We start from the raw sequence: 19,159 nt of genomic DNA, 5'->3' as shown, positions 1-19,159 counted from the left end.
GATGTGTTTGTATCTGGTTTCCATGTCTACAGATGTGTTTGTATCTGGTTTCCACATCTACAGATGTGTTTGTATCTGGTTTCCACATCTACAGATGTGTTTGTATCTGGTTTCCACATCTACAGATGTGTTTGTATCTGGTTTCCACATCTACAGATGTGTTTGTATCTGGTTTTTGTACTGGTTTCCACGTCTACAGATGTGTTTGTATCTGGTTTCCACATCTACAGATGTGTTTGTATCTGGTTTCCACATCTACAGATGTGTTTGTATCTGGTTTCCACATCTACAGATGTGTTTGTATCTGGTTTCCACATCTACAGATGTGTTTGTATCTGGTTTCCACATCTACAGATGTGTTTGTATCTGGTTTCCACGTCATGTCTACAGATGTGTTTGTATCTGGTTTCCACATCTACAGATGTGTTTGTATCTGGTTTCCACATCTACAGATGTGTTTGTATCTGGTTTCCACATCTACAGATGTGTTTGTATCTGGTTTCCATGTCTACAGATGTGTTTGTATCTGGTTTCCACATCTACAGATGTGTTTGTATCTGGTTTCCATGTCTACAGATGTGTTTGTATCTGGTTTCCACATATACAGATGTGTTTGTATCTGGTTTCCACGTCTACAGATGTGTTTGTATCTGGTTTCCACATCTACAGATGTGTTTGTATCTGGTTTCCACATCTACAGATGTCTTTGCATCTGGTTTCCACATCTGTAGGAATATTCATGAATGCTTCCACACAATCATCATAATTTCCTGGCTTTTTAGATTATATCATGTGTGGCTATTAAATACCTCAATATAATGACGTGTTATTGTCATAACCAAAATAAGATTGGCAATACAAACAATAAAGGAGTTCATAAGACAAAGTAGCCAATGTGTTGTGGTCTCCTATAATCTCACACCAAAGTATAACATGCCTGTGTGGAAAATATTCAAAGTCATCTTCTTCGGAAGTGAAAAACGGGGATGACCAATGGAGTCCAACGTTGACTGCCACTGACCAACAGAGTCAGATCACTAGAATGAGTGTACAACACTGTCTGTCACCAATCGTGTTGAAACAGTGTCACAGGAATCATGGAAGGGTCCTACAGGGCCTGAAAATAACCAACATAATTATCCCATAATGGTGTACAATATCATTCCTGGGCCTATTAAACATGTACATTGCAAACATGGTGAGTCATTCTATAATGTAAGATAATTTTCACAAAGTATATACTATCTGTTTGTAGCTTTATGCAAATGTATTCTTTTGGTCGAACATAAATAGTTTGTTCACAAGCTATTAGTGCTTTTTGAAAAAACACGTAATTTACAAATTCCTGTTCAATCTGCTGCCTAAACTGGGTACACTGAGCCATTTCTCTTGTGTTGAAGTGGAGTAAAGAAGGTGTCACATCATCATGTACTGCAACATGGGAACCCAGCCTCCACACAAATAAATCATATGTCAATTTGCGTAATCTTTATTTCCTCCCCATTCATCCCCTCAACAATTGCTGACAAATTCTACAGCCCAAAGAGGGTATTCTTGTCATCAAGTGTTGCCACAAAGCTTGCATTCATCACCGTTTGTACGAGTCAGGAGCACCACAGTTTTTCTGTAAAACACACCTTTCATATAAGAATGTGATATTGTGGGTTGTATCAATATGGTAATTGTGCGCAAGTCGGCCGGGACTCAGTGTAAAGGCATAAATCACCCAGACTGTATAGAGGCGCGATGAGGGGGGAAAACTGCCCTGTACACCACGCTCAATCGCTTTTCACTTTCGAGATTTGTCTTGCTGAGAGCGGCAGCCGAGGGACAATGAGGTGATCAGTTTACGGGTGCTCCTGGTGGGATCCTACTTCATGCATCACAGGCGGCAGTCATCTCTGCGACTCCCCTCTCCCTCACTCACAAACATACACAACATGGCCACAAAAACAAGTTTTTATTCATGAGTTTGTTTAAATTTCAATTGCTACATTCTTGTATACAATGATGCATACAGGGTGCAGTATGGGCAGACACGGGGTACTCACAAGACTGAACTCACTAGACAAGAGGATTCACTAGACAGGAACTCTCATACAGGGGACACACTAGACAGGGGGAACCGCTAGACATGAAGACTCACTAGACATGGGGACTCACTAGACATGAAGAATCACTAGACATGGGGACTCACTAGACTAGGGGACTCACTAGACATTGGGACTCACTAGATACGGGAACTCACTAGACTAGGGGACTCTCTAGACTAAAGACTCGCTAGACCAGGGGACTCACTAGACATGGGGACTCACTAGACCAGGGGACTCACTAGACATGGGACTCACTAGACTAGGGCACTCGCTAGACTAAAGACTTGCTAGACCAGGGGACTCACTAGACATGGGGACTCACTCACTAGACATGGGGACTCATTAGACATGGGGACTCACTAGACATGGGGACTCACTAGACAAAAGACTTCGCTAGACTCACTCAGACATGGGGACTCACTAGACTAGGGGACTCACTAGACAGGGGACTCACTAGACATAAAGACTCACTAGACTAGACAGGGGACTCGCTAGACCAGGGGACTCACTAGACAGGAGGACTCACTAGACATGGGGACTCACTAAACAGGGGACTCACTAGGCTAGGGACTCCACTCACTAGACATGGGGACTCACTAGACAGGGGACTCACTAGACATGGGGACTCACTAGACATGGGGACTCACTAGACAGGGGACTCACTAGACTAGGGGACTCACTAGACATGGGGACTCACTAGACATGGGGACTCACTAGACATGGGGACTCACTAGACAAGGGGACTCACTAGACATGGGGACTCACTAGACATGGGGACTCACTAAACTAGGGGACTCACTAGACTAGGGGACTCACCAGACATGGGGAATTCACTAGACAGGAGGACTCAATAGACACACTAATTTTAGGAAATACAGAACTTCTTTTATGATTTCTTTTATTTCGAGTGCAATGATACAGATTCTTGTACCTTTGCACCACTTGCAGGGTCTATCTGAGTTAACCTCTTGCACCACTTGCAGGGGATCTATCTGACAACTTGCAGGGGTTTAACCTCTTGCACCACTTGCAGGGGTCTATCTGATTTAACCTCTTGCACCACTTGCAGGGGTCTATCTGATTTAACCTCTTGCACCACTTGCAGGGGTCTATCTGATTTAACCTCTTGCACCACTTGCAGGGGTCTATCTGATTTAACCTCTTGCACCACTTGCAGGGGTCTATCTGATTTAACCTCTTGCACAACTTGCAGGTGTCTATCTGAGCTTCATTGTCAAACAGTTTCTGAGAAGATATTTCTGCTTGTTTTGTATTTCGCAACAGTGCCACTAAGAGCAACATTCGATTTCTGATAATTTTTTACACACTTGGAACTAAACAAGGTGACTATCTCAACCCTAAAGGTTCTGGCTCTCGGAAAGATCACTTTTGAATGTCACCAGCGATGTCAACCGGGCAGCCATGTTGAAATTCCAATGTTGACATCACAGACAAGGTAAAAAGGAGGCATGGTTTATGCTATAAAACCGTGGGACACACAGTACTGTGTAATGGTTGCTGCACTAGATACACATGTACCCGCACACCTGCCTGTTGAGGTCATGATGACCTGCCTACACACACCATCCATGGCTGCAGACTTCAAAAGGCACAATCATAAATCAGTAAAAACACTTCACATATACAGTGTTTCTACTCATGTTTCTAAACCAAATCCAAGAAAATATTTTCTTCTCATTTGGGGTGATGTGATTGCAAGGGGTACAGCAAGAGAGGCTAATGAAAGGCAGAGTGGCCGATTGCTCCGGTTGATGGGACACTTTCACTGTCAGCCATGTGGAGGACTCCCACTAGAAGCATCACTTCACACACAGTGAAAACCCTCAGACAACCATGTACAACTAGCACATCATAAATCTTCACACATGAACTTAAACAGTTATGGCAAATTAATGATGGCAGTAAATATGTTTCCTCTTTGTGATAATGTGGACCACAGGAAACAGTTACTGACAAAGTGCAGAAGCAGTGCTAGACCCAACTTGCACACACACCTGGGCCGGCCTACAACTAAATTACACTTAATTGCTTCACTGCAACAGGTAACAAGCAGACATTAAACTTGCAGAAGACACGACAACAATGTGAACACTGCCAACACCTGTCAGGGTGGAATTTACAGTCTCAGCATGTCAGCCTCGTGATTAAAACTGACAGCTCGGATAGCTCTACTCCGCTCCAAAATATTCATTACACAGCTGTATACAACATATACAACTTGCTGTACACAAGTACTGGTGGCCTGTAGTCAGTGGGGATGAATACAACATATACACAAGTACCGGTGGCCTGTAGTCAGTGGGGATGTATGTATACACAAGTAATGGTGGCCTGTAGTCAGTGGGGATGTACGTATACACAAGTACTGGTGGCCTGTAGTCAGTGGGGATGTACGTATACACAAGTACCGGTGGCCTGAAGGAATTGGGGTGTACGTATACACAAGTACTGATAGCCTGTAGTCAGTGGGGATGTGTGTATACACAAGTACTGATAGCCTGTAGTCAGTGGGGATGTCACGTATACACAAGTACTGGTGGCCTGTAGTCAGTGGGGATGTGCGATACACACAAGTACTGGTGGCCTGTAGTCAGTGGGGATGTACATATACGTATACAAAGTACTGGTGGCCTGTAGTCAGTGGGGATGTATGTATACACAAGTACTGGTGGCCTGTAGTCAGTGGGGATGTACATATACACAAAGTACTGGTGGCCTGTAGTCAGTGGGGATGTAATTATACACAAGTACTGGTGGCCTGTAGTCAGTGGGGATGTGCGATACACAAGTACTGGTGGCCTGTAGTCAGTGGGGATGTGCGTTATACACAAGTACCGGTGGCCTGTAGTCAGTGGGGATGTACGATATACACAAGTACTGGTAGCCTGTAGTCAGTGGGGATGTGCGTGTACACAAGTACTGGTGGCCTGTAGTCAGTGGGGATGTACGTATACACAAGTACTGGTGGCCTGTAGTCAGTGGGATGTATATACACAAGTACTGGTGGCCTGTAGTCACAAGTACTAGTGGCCTGTAGTCAGTGGGGATGTATCGTATACACAAGTACCGGTGGCCTGTAGTCAGTGGGGATGTCACATTATACACAAGTACTGGTGGCCTGTAGTCAGTGGGGATGTGCGTATACACAAGTACTGGTGGCCTGTAGTCAGTGGGGATGTACGTATACACAAGTACTGGCCTGGTGGCCTGTAGTCCTGTAGTCAGGGGGATGTATGCATACACAAGTACTGGTGGCCTGTAGTCAGTGGGGATGTCACGATATACACAAGTACTGGTGGCCTGTAGTCAGTGGGGATGTATGCGTATACACAAGTACTGGTGGCCCTGTAGTCAGTGGGGATGTCGCACGATATACACAAGTACCTGGTGGCCTGTACTGGTCAGTGGGGATGTATGTATACACAAGTACTGGTGGCCTGTAGTCAGTGGGGATGTATACATATAACACAAGTACTGGTGGCCTGTAGTCAGTGGGATGTACGTATACACAAGTACTGGTGGCCTGTAGTCAGTGGGGATGTACGTATACACAAGTACTGGTGGCCTGTAGTCAGTGGGGATGTATGTATACACAAGTACTGGTGGCCTGTAGTCAGTGGGGATGTACGTATACACAAGTACTGGTGGCCTGTAGTCAGTGGGGATGTACGTATATACACAAGTACTGGTGGCCTGTAGTCAGTGGGGATGTATGTATACACAAGTACTGGTGGCCTGTAGTCAGTGGGGATGTACGTATACACAAGTACTGGTGGCCTGTAGTCAGTGGGGTGTCATGTGTATGATACACAAGTACTGGTGGCCTGTAGTCAGTGGGGATGTACGTATACACAAGTACTGGTGGCCTGTAGTCAGTGGGGATGTACGTATACACAAGTACTGGTGGCCTGTAGTCAGTGGGGATGTACATTATACACAAGTACTGGTGGCCTGTAGTCAGTGGGGATGTCAGCGATATATACACAAGTACTGGTGGCCTGTAGTCAGTGGGGATGTACGTATACACAAGTACTGGTGGCCTGTAGTCAGTGGGGATGTAATGTATACACAAGTACTGGTGGCCTGTAGTCAGTGGGGATGTACGTATACACAAGTACTGGTGGCCTGTAGTCAGTGGGGATGTATGTATACACAAGTACTGGTGGCCTGTAGTCAGTGGGGATGTACATATACACAAGTACTGGTGGCCTGTAGTCAGTGGGGATGTACGTATACACAAGTACTGGTGGCCTGTAGTCAGTGGGGATGTACGTATACACAAGTACTGGTGGCCTGTAGTCAGTGGGGATGTACGTATACACAAGTACTGGTGGCCTGTAGTCAGTGGGGATGTATGTATACACAAGTACTGGTGGCCTGTAGTCAGTCAGTGGGATGTACGTGGCCACAAGTACTGGTGGCCTGTAGTCAGTGGGGATGTGCGTATATACACAAGTACTGGTGGCCTGTAGTCAGTGGGGATGTACGACACACAAGTACTGGTGGCCTGTAGTCAGTGGGATATGGATACACAAGTACTGGTGGCCTGTAGTCAGTGGGGATGTATATACACAAGTACTGGTGGCCTGTAGTCAGTGGGGATGTGCGTATACACAAGTACTGGGCCTGGCCTGTAGTCAGTGGGGATGTCTGTATCAGTGGGGATACACACAAGTACTGGTGGCCTGTAGTCAGTGGGGATGTACGTATACACAAGTACTGGTGGCCTGTAGTCAGTGGGGATGTACGTATACACACAAGTACTGGTGGCCTGTAGTCAGTGGGGATGTACGTATACACAAGTACTGGTGGCCTGTAGTCAGTGGGGATGTACGTATACACAAGTACTGGTGGCCTGTAGTCAGTGGGGATGTACGTATACACAAGTACTGGTGGCCTGTAGTCAGTGGGATGTACGTATACACAAGTACTGGTGGCCTGTAGTCAGTGGGGATGTACGTAATACACAAGTACTGGTGGCCTGTAGTCAGTGGGGATGTACGGTGCATATACACAAGTACTGGTGGCCTGTAGTCAGTGGGGATGTATGTATACACAAAGTACTGGTGGCCTGTAGTCAGTGGGATGTATGCGATACACAAGTACTGGTGGCCTGTAGTCAGTGGAATGATACACACAAGTATACACAAAGTACTGGTGGCCTGTAGTCAGTGGGGATGTACATATACACAAGTACTGGTGGCCTGTAGTCAGTGGGGATGTTTGTATACACAAGTACTGGTGGCCTGTAGTCAGTGGGGATGTATACACAAGTATGCACAAGTACTGGTGGCCTGTAGTCAGTGGGGATGTCAGCGGGGATATACACAAGTACTGGTGGCCTGTAGTCAGTGGGGATGTGCATATACACAAGTACTGGTGGCCTGTAGTCAAGTACTGGGGATGTATCAGTATACACAAGTACTGGTGGCCTGTAGTCAGTGGGGATGTATACATCATATACACAAGTACTGGTGGCCTGTAGTCACAAGTGCTAGTGGGCTGTAGTCAGTGGGGATGTACATATACACAAGTACTGGTGGCCTGTAGTCAGTGGGGATGTACGTATACACAAGTACTGGTGGCCTGTAGTCAGTGGGGATGTACGTATACACAAGTACTGGTGGCCTGTAGTCAGTGGGGATGTATGCATCTATACACAAGTACTGGTGGCCTGTAGTCAGTGGGGATGTACGTATACACAAGTACCGTACTGGTGGCCTGTAGTCAGTGGGGATGTACGTATACACAAGTACTGGTGGCCTGTAGTCAGTGGGGATGTACGTATACACAAGTACTGGTGGCCTGTAGTCAGTGGGGATGTACGTATACACAAGTACTGGTGGCCTGTAGTCAGTGGGGATGTACGTATACACAAGTACTGGTGGCCTGTAGTCAGTGGGGATGTAGTCAGTGGGATATACACAAAGTACTGGTGGCCTGTAGTCAGTGGGGAGTCAGTGGGGATGTGCATATATACACAAGTACTGGTGGCCTGTAGTCATGTGGGGATGTGGGGATGTACATATACACAAGTACTGGTGGCCTGTAGTCAGTGGGGATGTATGTATACACAAGTACTGGTGGCCTGTAGTCAGTGGGGATGTACATATACACAAGTACTGGTGGCCTGTAGTCAGTGGGGATGTACGTATACACAAGTACTGGTGGCCTGTAGTCAGTGGGGATGTACGTATACACAAGTACTGGTGGCCTGTAGTCAGTGGGGATGTACATATACACAAGTACTGGTGGCCTGTAGTCAGTGGGGATGTAAGTACGGTATACACAAGTACTGGTGGCCTGTAGTCAGTGGGGATGTACATTATACACAAGTACTGGTGGCCTGTAGTCAGTGGGGATGTACGTGATACACAAGTACTGGTGGCCTGTAGTCAGTGGGGATGTAGCGTACACACAAAGTACTGGTGGCCTGTAGTCAGTGGGGATGTAGTCAGTGGGGATACACAAGTACTGGTGGCCTGTAGTCAGTGGGATGTACATATACACACAAGTACTGGTGGCCTGTAGTCAGTGGGGATGTGCGTATACACAAGTACTGGTGGCCTGTAGTCAGTGGGGATGTACAAGTACTGGTGGCCTGTAGTCAGTGGGGATGTGCGATATACACAAGTACTGGTGGCCTGTAGTCAGTGGGGATGTGCGTGATACACAAGTACTGGTGGCCTGTAGTCAGTGGGGATGTACGATATACAAGTACTGGTGGCCTGTAGTCAGTGGGGATGTATATATACACAAGTACTGGTGGCCTGTAGTCAGTGGGGATGTGGGATGTATATACACAAGTACTGGTGGCCTGTAGTCAGTGGGGATGTAGTCAGTGCATTATACACAAGTACTGGTGGCCTGTAGTCAGTGGGGATGTGCGTATATACACAAGTACTGGTGGCCTGTAGTCAGTGGGATGTGCACGTATATACACAAGTACTGGTGGCCTGTAGTCATACACAAGTGGGGATGTGGGATGTATTATACACAAGTACTGGTGGCCTGTAGTCAGTGGGGATGTAGCGTGATACACACAAGTACTGGTGGCCTGTAGTCAGTGGGGATGTGCGCACGTACACACAAGTACTGGTGGCCTGTAGTCAGTGGGGATGGCTGGTGGCCTGTAGTCAGTGGGGATGTGCGTATACACAGAAGTACTGGTGGCCTGTAGTCAGTGGGATGTACATATACACAAGTACTGGTGGCCTGTAGTCAGTGGGATGTACGTATACACAAGTACTGGTGGCCTGTAGTCAGTGGGGGATGTACGTATACACAAGTACTGGTGGCCTGTAGTCAGTGGGGATGTACGTATACACAAGTACTGGTGGCCTGTAGTCAGTGGGGATGTACGTATACACAAGTACTGGTGGCCTGTAGTCAGTGGGGATGTATACTGAAGCAATGACAGCCCGTATTTAGTTGTGATGTTTTACAAACATGTTTCACCTGTAATTTCCCTTAATTGCTACATAGTGAACATATTTCTGAAGTAGGTCATGGCTACAAGTACTGCCGTCCTCTCATCATGATCTCCAGCTGCACCGGTACACATACTGAATGAAACTCTCATAAAATCACTTCATCACTCAACACTTGGTGCACAGGTAGTATTGATTGAGATGTTAAAGGGGAGGTTTACAAGTAAAACAGCACTTATTTCCATATTTGAAACAAAACCCAACTATAGGATTAGTTAATATATATGTTTAAAATTATACACTCAAATTTCTTATGTTGAAAACAAAAAGCTATACATAAGTGTTGAGCTAAACAGGCAAGAGTTACCCCTCTTAGTTGATGATGCAATGTTGGTGATAGTTTCTACTGGTGAGTGAGTGAGTGAGTATGGTTTTACGCCGCTTTTAGCAATATTCCAGCAATTTCACGGCAGGGGACACCAGAACTGGGCTTCACACATTGTACCCATGTGGGGAATCGAACCAGGGTCTTCAGCGTGACAAGCCAATGCTTTAACCAACTGGCTACACCTCCACCCTACACAATTACGACTGGGGTGAGTTGAGTTGGGTTTTATGTCACAACGGCATTATTCCTGCCATATAGTGACAGGTTCAAGTGTGAAGTAAAAAACATTTTAAGTTCAAAGTCCAAATGAGTTGTTATTCAAAAGCATATATTATGAACATTGTTATAGCACCAAATTCGAACACAAGCAGTTCGTTATTCACATTACATAACTACAGTTTATGATAAGGGTCAACTTTCCTCAGGTAGTTAACAATGAGATGCCCGCTCACACGGGAAAACCAATCTTTCAGATTTGCCGCATCATAATGCGGCAAGTCGAAAAGTCCGCACAGTCAAGCAGAATATGCTTGATGGAGAACACTTCACCACAAGAGACACACATGGGAGGTCCATCGCCATCCCTTTTCAGCAGATAGTCATGAGTAAACCGACTTTGGCTAATACGACATAATCGTAAAATTACCTCATCTTGTCTTGACTGACAACCCACGTAGGTATAACCAATTGTTGGCTTAAATTCATGAAGTTTATTTCTTCCTACTTGGGTGTCCCACCTTACTTGCATAAGGTCCCGAGTATAACTTTTGATAGTGGGTTTGAAATCACTATACAGGATTAGCAGTGGAGATAAGGGCTTGTCAAGAGCTGCTTTAGCTGCAGCATCAGCCTTTGTGTTACCTACTATGCCGACATGACCCGGCCAGTATGTCAAATTGGCCAGTAGAAAGATCGTTGTAAAGTTCTAAAATGTCTAGGATGATAGGGTGACTTTAAGTAACATTTTGAAGTGCTTGAAGGCAAGATAACGAGTCTGTAAAACAATGAAATTTTTGGAATGGTTCTGTTGTTTAATATAGGTCAAAGCTGTGAAGATAGCTTTGGCCTCAGCAGTGAAAATGGAGCAATTATCGGGAATTCTAGAGGAGACAGTCTTTGATCCAATGACTGTAGCACTGGCAACATGGCCATCATCCTGGATGCGTCTGTGAAAATAGATCTATGGGTGGTATACTTGAAAGCAACTGGTTGTATTCCTGTTGGAACACCAAGGGGATTTGCTTTCAGACTTCTTTGAGTTTAGTGAGGGTAAGGTCGAATCTGGTTTCACCATCTGCCAGGGTGGCGAAAGACAGAAGTCGATAATGGTGTTATGGATATCGAGATTAATTTTGTGTGGTCAATTTGAATGTAATTTAGTGATATACTGCAATGAAAGTTTAATGCGCCGTTGTTCAAGGGAAGGTTCGGGACTGGACTTGGATATCCAGACTAAAAATAATTGCAGGAAACATTAAGCAAAAGATCCACAAATGTTGTATTACAACAGAAACTGTGAGCAGAAGAATGGATATAAGGTTCTTTCTTCCATCATCTAAAGGAAATGACCAAATATGTACAACGTTGCTGACACATGACATCAAAACTAGTGACTGACTTTCTAAAGCTAGAATGTTCACTGCCCTCAGAATGTTGGATATTATGCTGGGTTTTTGCTGATTCATGGATTTATAATCAGTTAATATGAATTTATTAACACTCCCTAACATGGCGGAAGGTTCTTGTTCACACTCATGTTTGCATATTTTCAAAAACATTCTAGGGTCATTGTCAATGTTTTTACAATGATCATTGGTAATTTGATCCAAAAACAACTACCTGTGATGACTAACATGCTTTTGTAATTAGATATAGATTTCAAAATGTACACTAAATGGTGAATGGTGATTTATTAATGTGTCAGAAATGACAAGATTTATGATGTGTGAAGTAACATTTCTGCCCGATAGTGAGTGGGTGATATCACAGAAGAGGGAATTCCCCACACAAGTCAAACCAGTGAAGTTCATATATGTTCGTGATGTATTGGGACATTTTTTTGCATCGAAATGATGGATGAAGATGACACAGATATCTATTTTACGATTTCTGTAGAAAAGTAGAAAACTTAGAGTGAGTGAGTTTAGTTTTACGCCGCACTCAGCAATATTCCAGCTATATGGCGTAGAAAATTTAGAATGCTTGCACATTCGGCAATGGTTAGGAAAGACATATATTATATACCTTATGGATTTGCTGAAAGAATACTGTAGGAAAGGCGATTGACTCAGATTGAAGTATATACAATTTGGTAACACAGTGTGCAGAAATAAGAAACGTTGTAACACTTTTTGCTCAATGACTCAGCAGGGCACCGAGTGGTACACAGCTGACCGCCAGGCACATTGAGAGTTAATACAGTAGGCTGCTGACCGCCAGGCACCTTCAGAGTTAATACAGTAGGCTGCTGACCGCCAGGCACATTGAGAGTTAATACAGTAGGCTGCTGACCGCCAGGCACATTGAGAGTTAATACAGTAGGCTGCTGACCGCCAGGCACATTGAGAGTTAATACAGTAGGCTGCTGACCGCCAGTGCCTGACAGTAGGCATTGAGAGTTAATACAGTAGGCTGCTGACCGCCAGGCACATTGAGAGTTAATACAGTAGGCTGCTGACCGCCAGGCACATTGAGAGTTAATACAGTAGGCTGCTGACCGCCAGGCACATTGAGAGTAAATACAGTAGGCTGCTGACCGCCAGGCACATTGAGAGTTAATACAGTAGGCTGCTGACCGCCAGGCACATTGAGAGTTAATACAGTAGGCTGCTGACTGCCTGACACATTGAGAGTTAATACAGTAGGCAGCTGACCGCCAGGCACATTGAGAGTTAATACAGTAGGCTGCTGACCGCCAGGCACATTGAGAGTTAATACAGTAGGCTGCTGACCGCCAGGCACATTGAGAGTTAATACAGTAGGCTGCTGACTGCCAGGCACCTTGAGAGTTAATATAGTAGGCTGCTGACCTACTAGAGCTACACACACAGTACACTACAGACCTGCTGACTGCCAGGGCACCCTGCTTATATGTGTACTATAGCTACACACACAGTACACTACAGACTACAACCCTGTGTTATCTGTGTTCTATAGCTACACACACAGTACACTACAGACCCTACAACCCTGTGTTATATGTGTACTATAGCTACACACACAGTACACTACAGGCCCTAGAACACCTGTGTTATCTGTGTAATATAGCTACACACACAGTACACTACAGACCCTACAACCCTGTGTTATCTGTGTACTATAGCTACACACACAGTACACTACAGACCCTACAACCCTGTGTTATCTGTGTAATATAGCTACACACACAGTACACTACAGACCCTACAACCCTGTGTTATCTCTGTACTATAGCTACACACACAGTACACTACAGACCCTACAACCCTGTGTTGTATGTGTACTATAGCTACACACACAGTACACTACAGACCATACAACCCTGTGTTATCTGTGTACTATAGCTACACTTACAGTACACTACAGGCCCTAGAACCCTGTGTTATATGTGTACTATAGCTACACACACAGTAAACTACAGGCCCTAGAACCCTGTGTTATATGAAACTAAACAGAAGAAACATTACAGCACCTGACATCTTCACTTCTTCTTGTCCCCAAATGCCTCTATGTCAGCATATTGGACATCTTCAGGTTTCCCACTCAGTCTTGCCTTGAGAATCTTTAGTTGAAGTTCATTGCCATTGATTCTGCAGACAGCAAGATCATTAATCAGTTACACACCCCAAGATTAACCCCCACTGGCATGGACAGTTTGACTGAGCCATTACTGTATGCATACTGTAAATCATGAAATAAACATAAGAGTGAATTAAATGTGAAAAATACGAGTGTTGTTGCTCATTGTAATGAATCTCTGTTAACATGATGGCATGATTTTAGAACTCAGATAAACCACATTAAATCTAAAAACAAACAAGTGTCTTGTCCACATCACAGTTTATTCAGCAGCAGTATTGACAAATTTATAATGGTAAGAATTTGTCATTCAAACACTCGAAATTTCATAATGGACATTTAGTGAGATATCGCTGCTCCGGTCTAGAGCTTTACTCACACAAGCAAGGCATCACTGACGACTCAAGCAAGGCATGACTGACTACACAAGCAAGGCAACACTGACGACTCAAGCAAGGCATCACTGACTACACAAGCAAGGCATTACTGACGACTCAAGCAAGGCATCACTGACTACACAAGCAAGGCATCACTGACGACTCAAGCAAGGCATCACTGACTACACAAGCAAGGCATCACTGATGAGTGAGTGAGTGAGTTTAGTTTTACGCCGCACTCAGCAATTTTCCAGCTATATGGCGGCGGTCTGTAAATAATCGAGTCTGGACCAGACAATCCAGTCATCAACAGCATGAGCATCGATCTGCGCAATTGGGAACCGATGACATGTGTCAACCAAGTCAGCGAAACTGACCACCCGATCCCGTTAGTCGCCTCTTACGACAAGATAGTCGCCTTTTTATGGCAAGCACATGGGTTGCTGAAGACCTATTCTACCCCGGATCTTCACGGGTGCATCACTGATGACTCAAGCAAGGCATCACTGACTACACAAGCAAGGCATCACTGACTACACAAGCAAGGCATCACTGACGACACAAGCAAGGCATCACTGACTACACAAGCAAGGCATCACTGATTACACAAGCAAGGCATCACTGACTACACAAGCAAGGCATCACTGACTACACAAGCAAGGCATCACTTACGACACAAGCAAGGCATCACTGACTACACAAGCAAGGCATTACTGATTACACAAGCAAGGCATCACTGACTACACAAGCAAGGCATCACTGATTACACAAGCAAGGCATCACTGACTACACAAGCAAGGCATCACTGACTACACAAGCAAAGCATCACTGACTACACAAGCAAGGCATCACTGACTACACAAGCAAGGCATCACTGACTACACAAGCAAGGCATCACTTACGACACAAGCAAAGCATCACTGACGACTCAAGCTACCAGGCGTCACTGATTACACAAGCAAAGCATCACTGATTACACAAGCAAAGCATCACTGACTACACAAGCAAGGCATCACTGATTACACAAGCAAGGCATCACAGATTACACAAGCAAGGCATCACAGATTACACAAGCAAGGCATCACAGATTACACAAGCAAGGCATCACAGATTACACAAGCAAGGCATCACTGACTACACAAGCAAGGCATCACTGACTACACAAGCAAGGCATCACTGATTACACAAGCGCTGACTACTTTGTCTTGTCTGCCTTCATGTTTGTTGACACCTTCTCCACATAGGAATCAGTGAATTATTGTTTCAATATATAATTAGAACTTGGTCTAACAAGAAGACAAACTCATCAATATCCCCTGCAAAGGCAAAATGCTCATTATGAATATGTCTACTAATTATGATTATGTCAATGTTTTGGAGTGTATACAGCAAAGTGGAAGGAGAGTATTGAAAGGTTTTAAGATCTGCTCCAGAAAGGAGCACTACCACCAAATTCAGTTGAAGCCTAACTTTTTCTTTCATTTTTTTTTCTTCCAGCATAATGGGTACAATCACATGGGTATGGACAGTCATCAGCATGTTGTACTGGCTTCATAACAAAGGTCAAGGAGATGGACATTGAAAGTGTAATGAAGTAATTCTATGGTTGTACAGATATACAATATTATATAAAACTACTCTCAGGCTGGTAGGACCCGGTTCAAGAATGGCACAATGGTTTGTCGAGGAAAGTAAACTTCAAGGTTGTATGCCAGTGATACATATAATCAGATATAGTTAATCTGATTGTTTGAGATGCAAAATTCAAGAAAGGCACATATGGCTATAGGCTAATAGCATACCAAAAGTGGATAGTATACACGATCAGATGTAATTTGTCAACTAGAGATGTACAAGCATGTTTGAAAATACAATAATAGAACAATGGCAGAAAGTCTGCAAGAAGAGTCACTCCATGACTATAAGCAAATAGGCTACCATATCAGGTGTGTTTTATCTGACTATAGATGTGTAAACATATTTGACCTGCAAAGGTTCAAGAAGGCATAGTGTTTGCAAATGGAGGAAAGTATATGGCTATAAGCCAAAAGAAAACAACGTCAGATGTACTTTATCTGGTTAAAATTCTACAGGCTTTGGGTCCTAAGACTCAGCAGTAGTACAAAGTTCTCAGAGAGAAGACAGTCAGTAGCTGCAGTCAACATAATACGCAACAATCATACATATTTTATCTGATTAAAATTCTACAGGTGTGTTTGAACTACAAAGTTCAGTGATTGTACATTGTTTACATTGAGCAGTAACTGTGGCTGAAAGCCAATACTATATAACATCTATATGACATCTACTTAGTTTAAAACTATTTGTGAGTGGAGACCATTTTTTTTTTCCAAGGCATTATATTTGTTGTTCTTAAAAGCAGTGAACCTTTCAATGGCATAAACTTGTCTGATGTTATTTATAACCTTATCCACTGATAGGGTGTTGCCCTTTAGACTGCATAGAAAAATATGCCTTTTGCTCAGTAGGATTAGGTGATTCAGCAATTTATATTGGTCTGGATAGCAAAAAGAATTGCATTGGTATCTAGAGTTATACCCATATTAATGTGGGTATTCAAAAATAGTTCCAGCCATGGAAAATGCAACAAGATGACATCCTCATAGTCATACCCTAAGTCATGTTTCCATGGAAACAGCCCCCCACAAATTCATATCTGGATCTAACCCCCAAAAGGCACATCTAGGGATCATGCTTGATATGTGTACCAAGTTTGATGAAGCTAGCATGTATAGTTTAGGAGATCTGCTCCAGACAAGATGACATCCTCATAGTCACAGCCTAAGTCATGCTTCCATGGAAACAGCCCCCCAAAAATTCATATCTGGGTCTTACCCCCAAAAGGCACATCTAGGGATCATGCTTGATATGTGTACCAAGTTTGATGAAGCTAGCATGTATAGTTTGGGAGATCTGCTCCAGACAAGATGACATCCTCATAGTCACAGCCTAAGTCATGTTTCCATGGAAACAGCCAAAAATAAAATTCATATCTGGGTCTAACCCCCAAAAGGCACATCTAGGGATCATGCTTGATATGTGTACCAAGTTTGATTAAGATATCACCAATAGTTTAGGAGATATGTGTCGGACAAAGTGTGACGGACGCACGGATGCACTGATGCACAGACAGGCGGAACTCGTTTCTATATCCCCCTCAACTTCGTTGTTGCAGGGGATAAAAAGAGGTCACATTAATATTGAGTTGAATATATTTGGAGACGCATTTATTTCAAGTAGATGTCCATGCTTACAGTAGACGTCCATGCTCACAGTAGACATCCATGCTTGTGTATTACCATGCATTTACAATCAGAGAGTACTGACCTGGCCTGCTCTTTGGCTTGAGAGTACATTGCATGAAACTTCATGTCCCTGGCATCCAGATGGTTTTTGTGTAGAGTCGTAGTTTTTCTGCAACAGACAATACAAGACATTATCTTCTAATGGAGGGTGTTATCGGTGCAATAAAGCAATCTGATAAACTTGGTATCCAAATCTGATAACTATGCAAATTACGTCAATCCACGAACTACTTTCACAAAACTCCATACACACCATGCGAATCCTAAAACGTTAACATTTCATTGATGACGCCTGTCGCGAGTTTACATTGCGTGGACGAGTTTGTAAACAAACATGGCTGCCCCCATTATTAAAATTGGTGATTCTGTAAGACTTGATGACAGGTTCTGGAATCGTTACTGCAGTAATTGACTTCAGAAAATATGAAACGGAATACTTCGTTCAAATTGAAGGTACAGATTATGAGGCACGAGCGATCGTCTAAGAAAAGTACCAGCCAAGGATTTCGATCTATCGATCACAATACAGACGACAAATTGATTCCGTCAGGTATCAGAAACTTATATTGATGAGGTGATTACCCGCAATGAAAATAGAAACACTGCCAGGAAAACCCTGCCTGATTTTGTTGTTCTCTTTAGACAGAAAGATCTTATTTTAAGCATGAGTTATGGTTGCACTGGAAAAGTGACTAGTCACAAAACTATATGCCGCCGTCATGAACGACCTTCACCGTAGTGTATGGCCAAGTATTCTTTCGCGAATGCTCGATTCTCTTCATATAAATTCCTGTATGATTTGCTTCTTTTTTTAGAGTAATTATAAGAATAACATTATATGATAAAGAGATTATTAACGTTGTGTGTTTCCGTATCATTAATATCATATATAAGGAATAAAAAATAGGCTTGCATAATACAATTTTTATTCCTAATATATGATATTAATGATACAGAAATGCACGAGGTTAATAATCTCTATTTACCTTACAAAATCTGTTGGGACCAACCTAGTAACAGATGATTACACAACAGTATCCATTAGTGTACCGTTACATGCGAAACTGGCTTCACAAACACAATATCACACTTCGTACTCAGTGTACTGTTAGATGTGAACCAGGCTTCACAAACACGATATCACACTTCATATGGCCCAGTGATCTCAGTGTACTGTTAGATGTGAAACAGGCTTCACAAACACGATATCACACTTCGTACGGCCCAGTGATCTCAGTGTACTGTTACCTGTGAAACAGGTTTCACAAACACGATATCACACTTCGTATGGGCCCAGTGATCTCAGTGTACTGTTAGATGTGAAACAGGCTTCACAAACACGATATCACACTTCGTACGGCCCAGTGATCTCAGTGTACTGTTAGATGTGAAACAGCCTTCACAAACACGATATCACACCTCGTACGGCCCAGTGATCTCAGTGTACTGTTACATGTGAACAGGCTTCACAAACACGATATCACACCTCAGTGTACTGTTAGATGTAAAAACAGGCTTCACAAACACGATATCACACTTCGCTACGGCCCAGTGATCTCAGTGTACTGTTAGATGTGAAACAGGCTTCACAAACACTACATCACAGATTATACAGCCCAGTGATTTCAGTGTACGTTCAAATATGCTTGAAAAAAACGAAAATATCTGTCAAGAAAATACACTTTTAATGCTTTAAAAAGCATGTTTTACTATTATTCGAACCATATGTTACTGGTATCATGAGCAT

General features: G+C 43.6%; 1 protein-coding gene across 1 annotated transcript in view; it reads right to left on the bottom strand.

Annotated features, from left to right (window-relative positions):
- Positions 1-587: 587 nt before the first annotated feature.
- LOC124265169 (dnaJ homolog subfamily C member 4-like) overlaps positions 588-19,159 on the bottom strand; it is a 37,159-nt gene continuing 18,587 nt past the window's right edge. Inside the window, exons 5-7 of the mRNA XM_046699957.1 lie at positions 17,435-17,521; positions 13,603-13,720; positions 588-1,117 (exon numbers count right to left, since the gene is read on the bottom strand). Of these exons, the coding sequence (XP_046555913.1) occupies positions 13,612-13,720; positions 17,435-17,521 (196 nt within the window). The 3' untranslated portion in view covers positions 588-1,117; positions 13,603-13,611. The remainder of the gene's footprint in view (positions 1,118-13,602; positions 13,721-17,434; positions 17,522-19,159) is intronic.

The sequence above is a fragment of the Haliotis rubra genome, unplaced genomic scaffold (assembly GCF_003918875.1).
Source record: "Haliotis rubra isolate DU_JTF1 unplaced genomic scaffold, ASM391887v1 Scf964, whole genome shotgun sequence".
Lineage (NCBI taxonomy): Eukaryota > Metazoa > Mollusca > Gastropoda > Lepetellida > Haliotidae > Haliotis > Haliotis rubra.
This window is presented reverse-complemented; position numbering and strand designations above follow the sequence as displayed.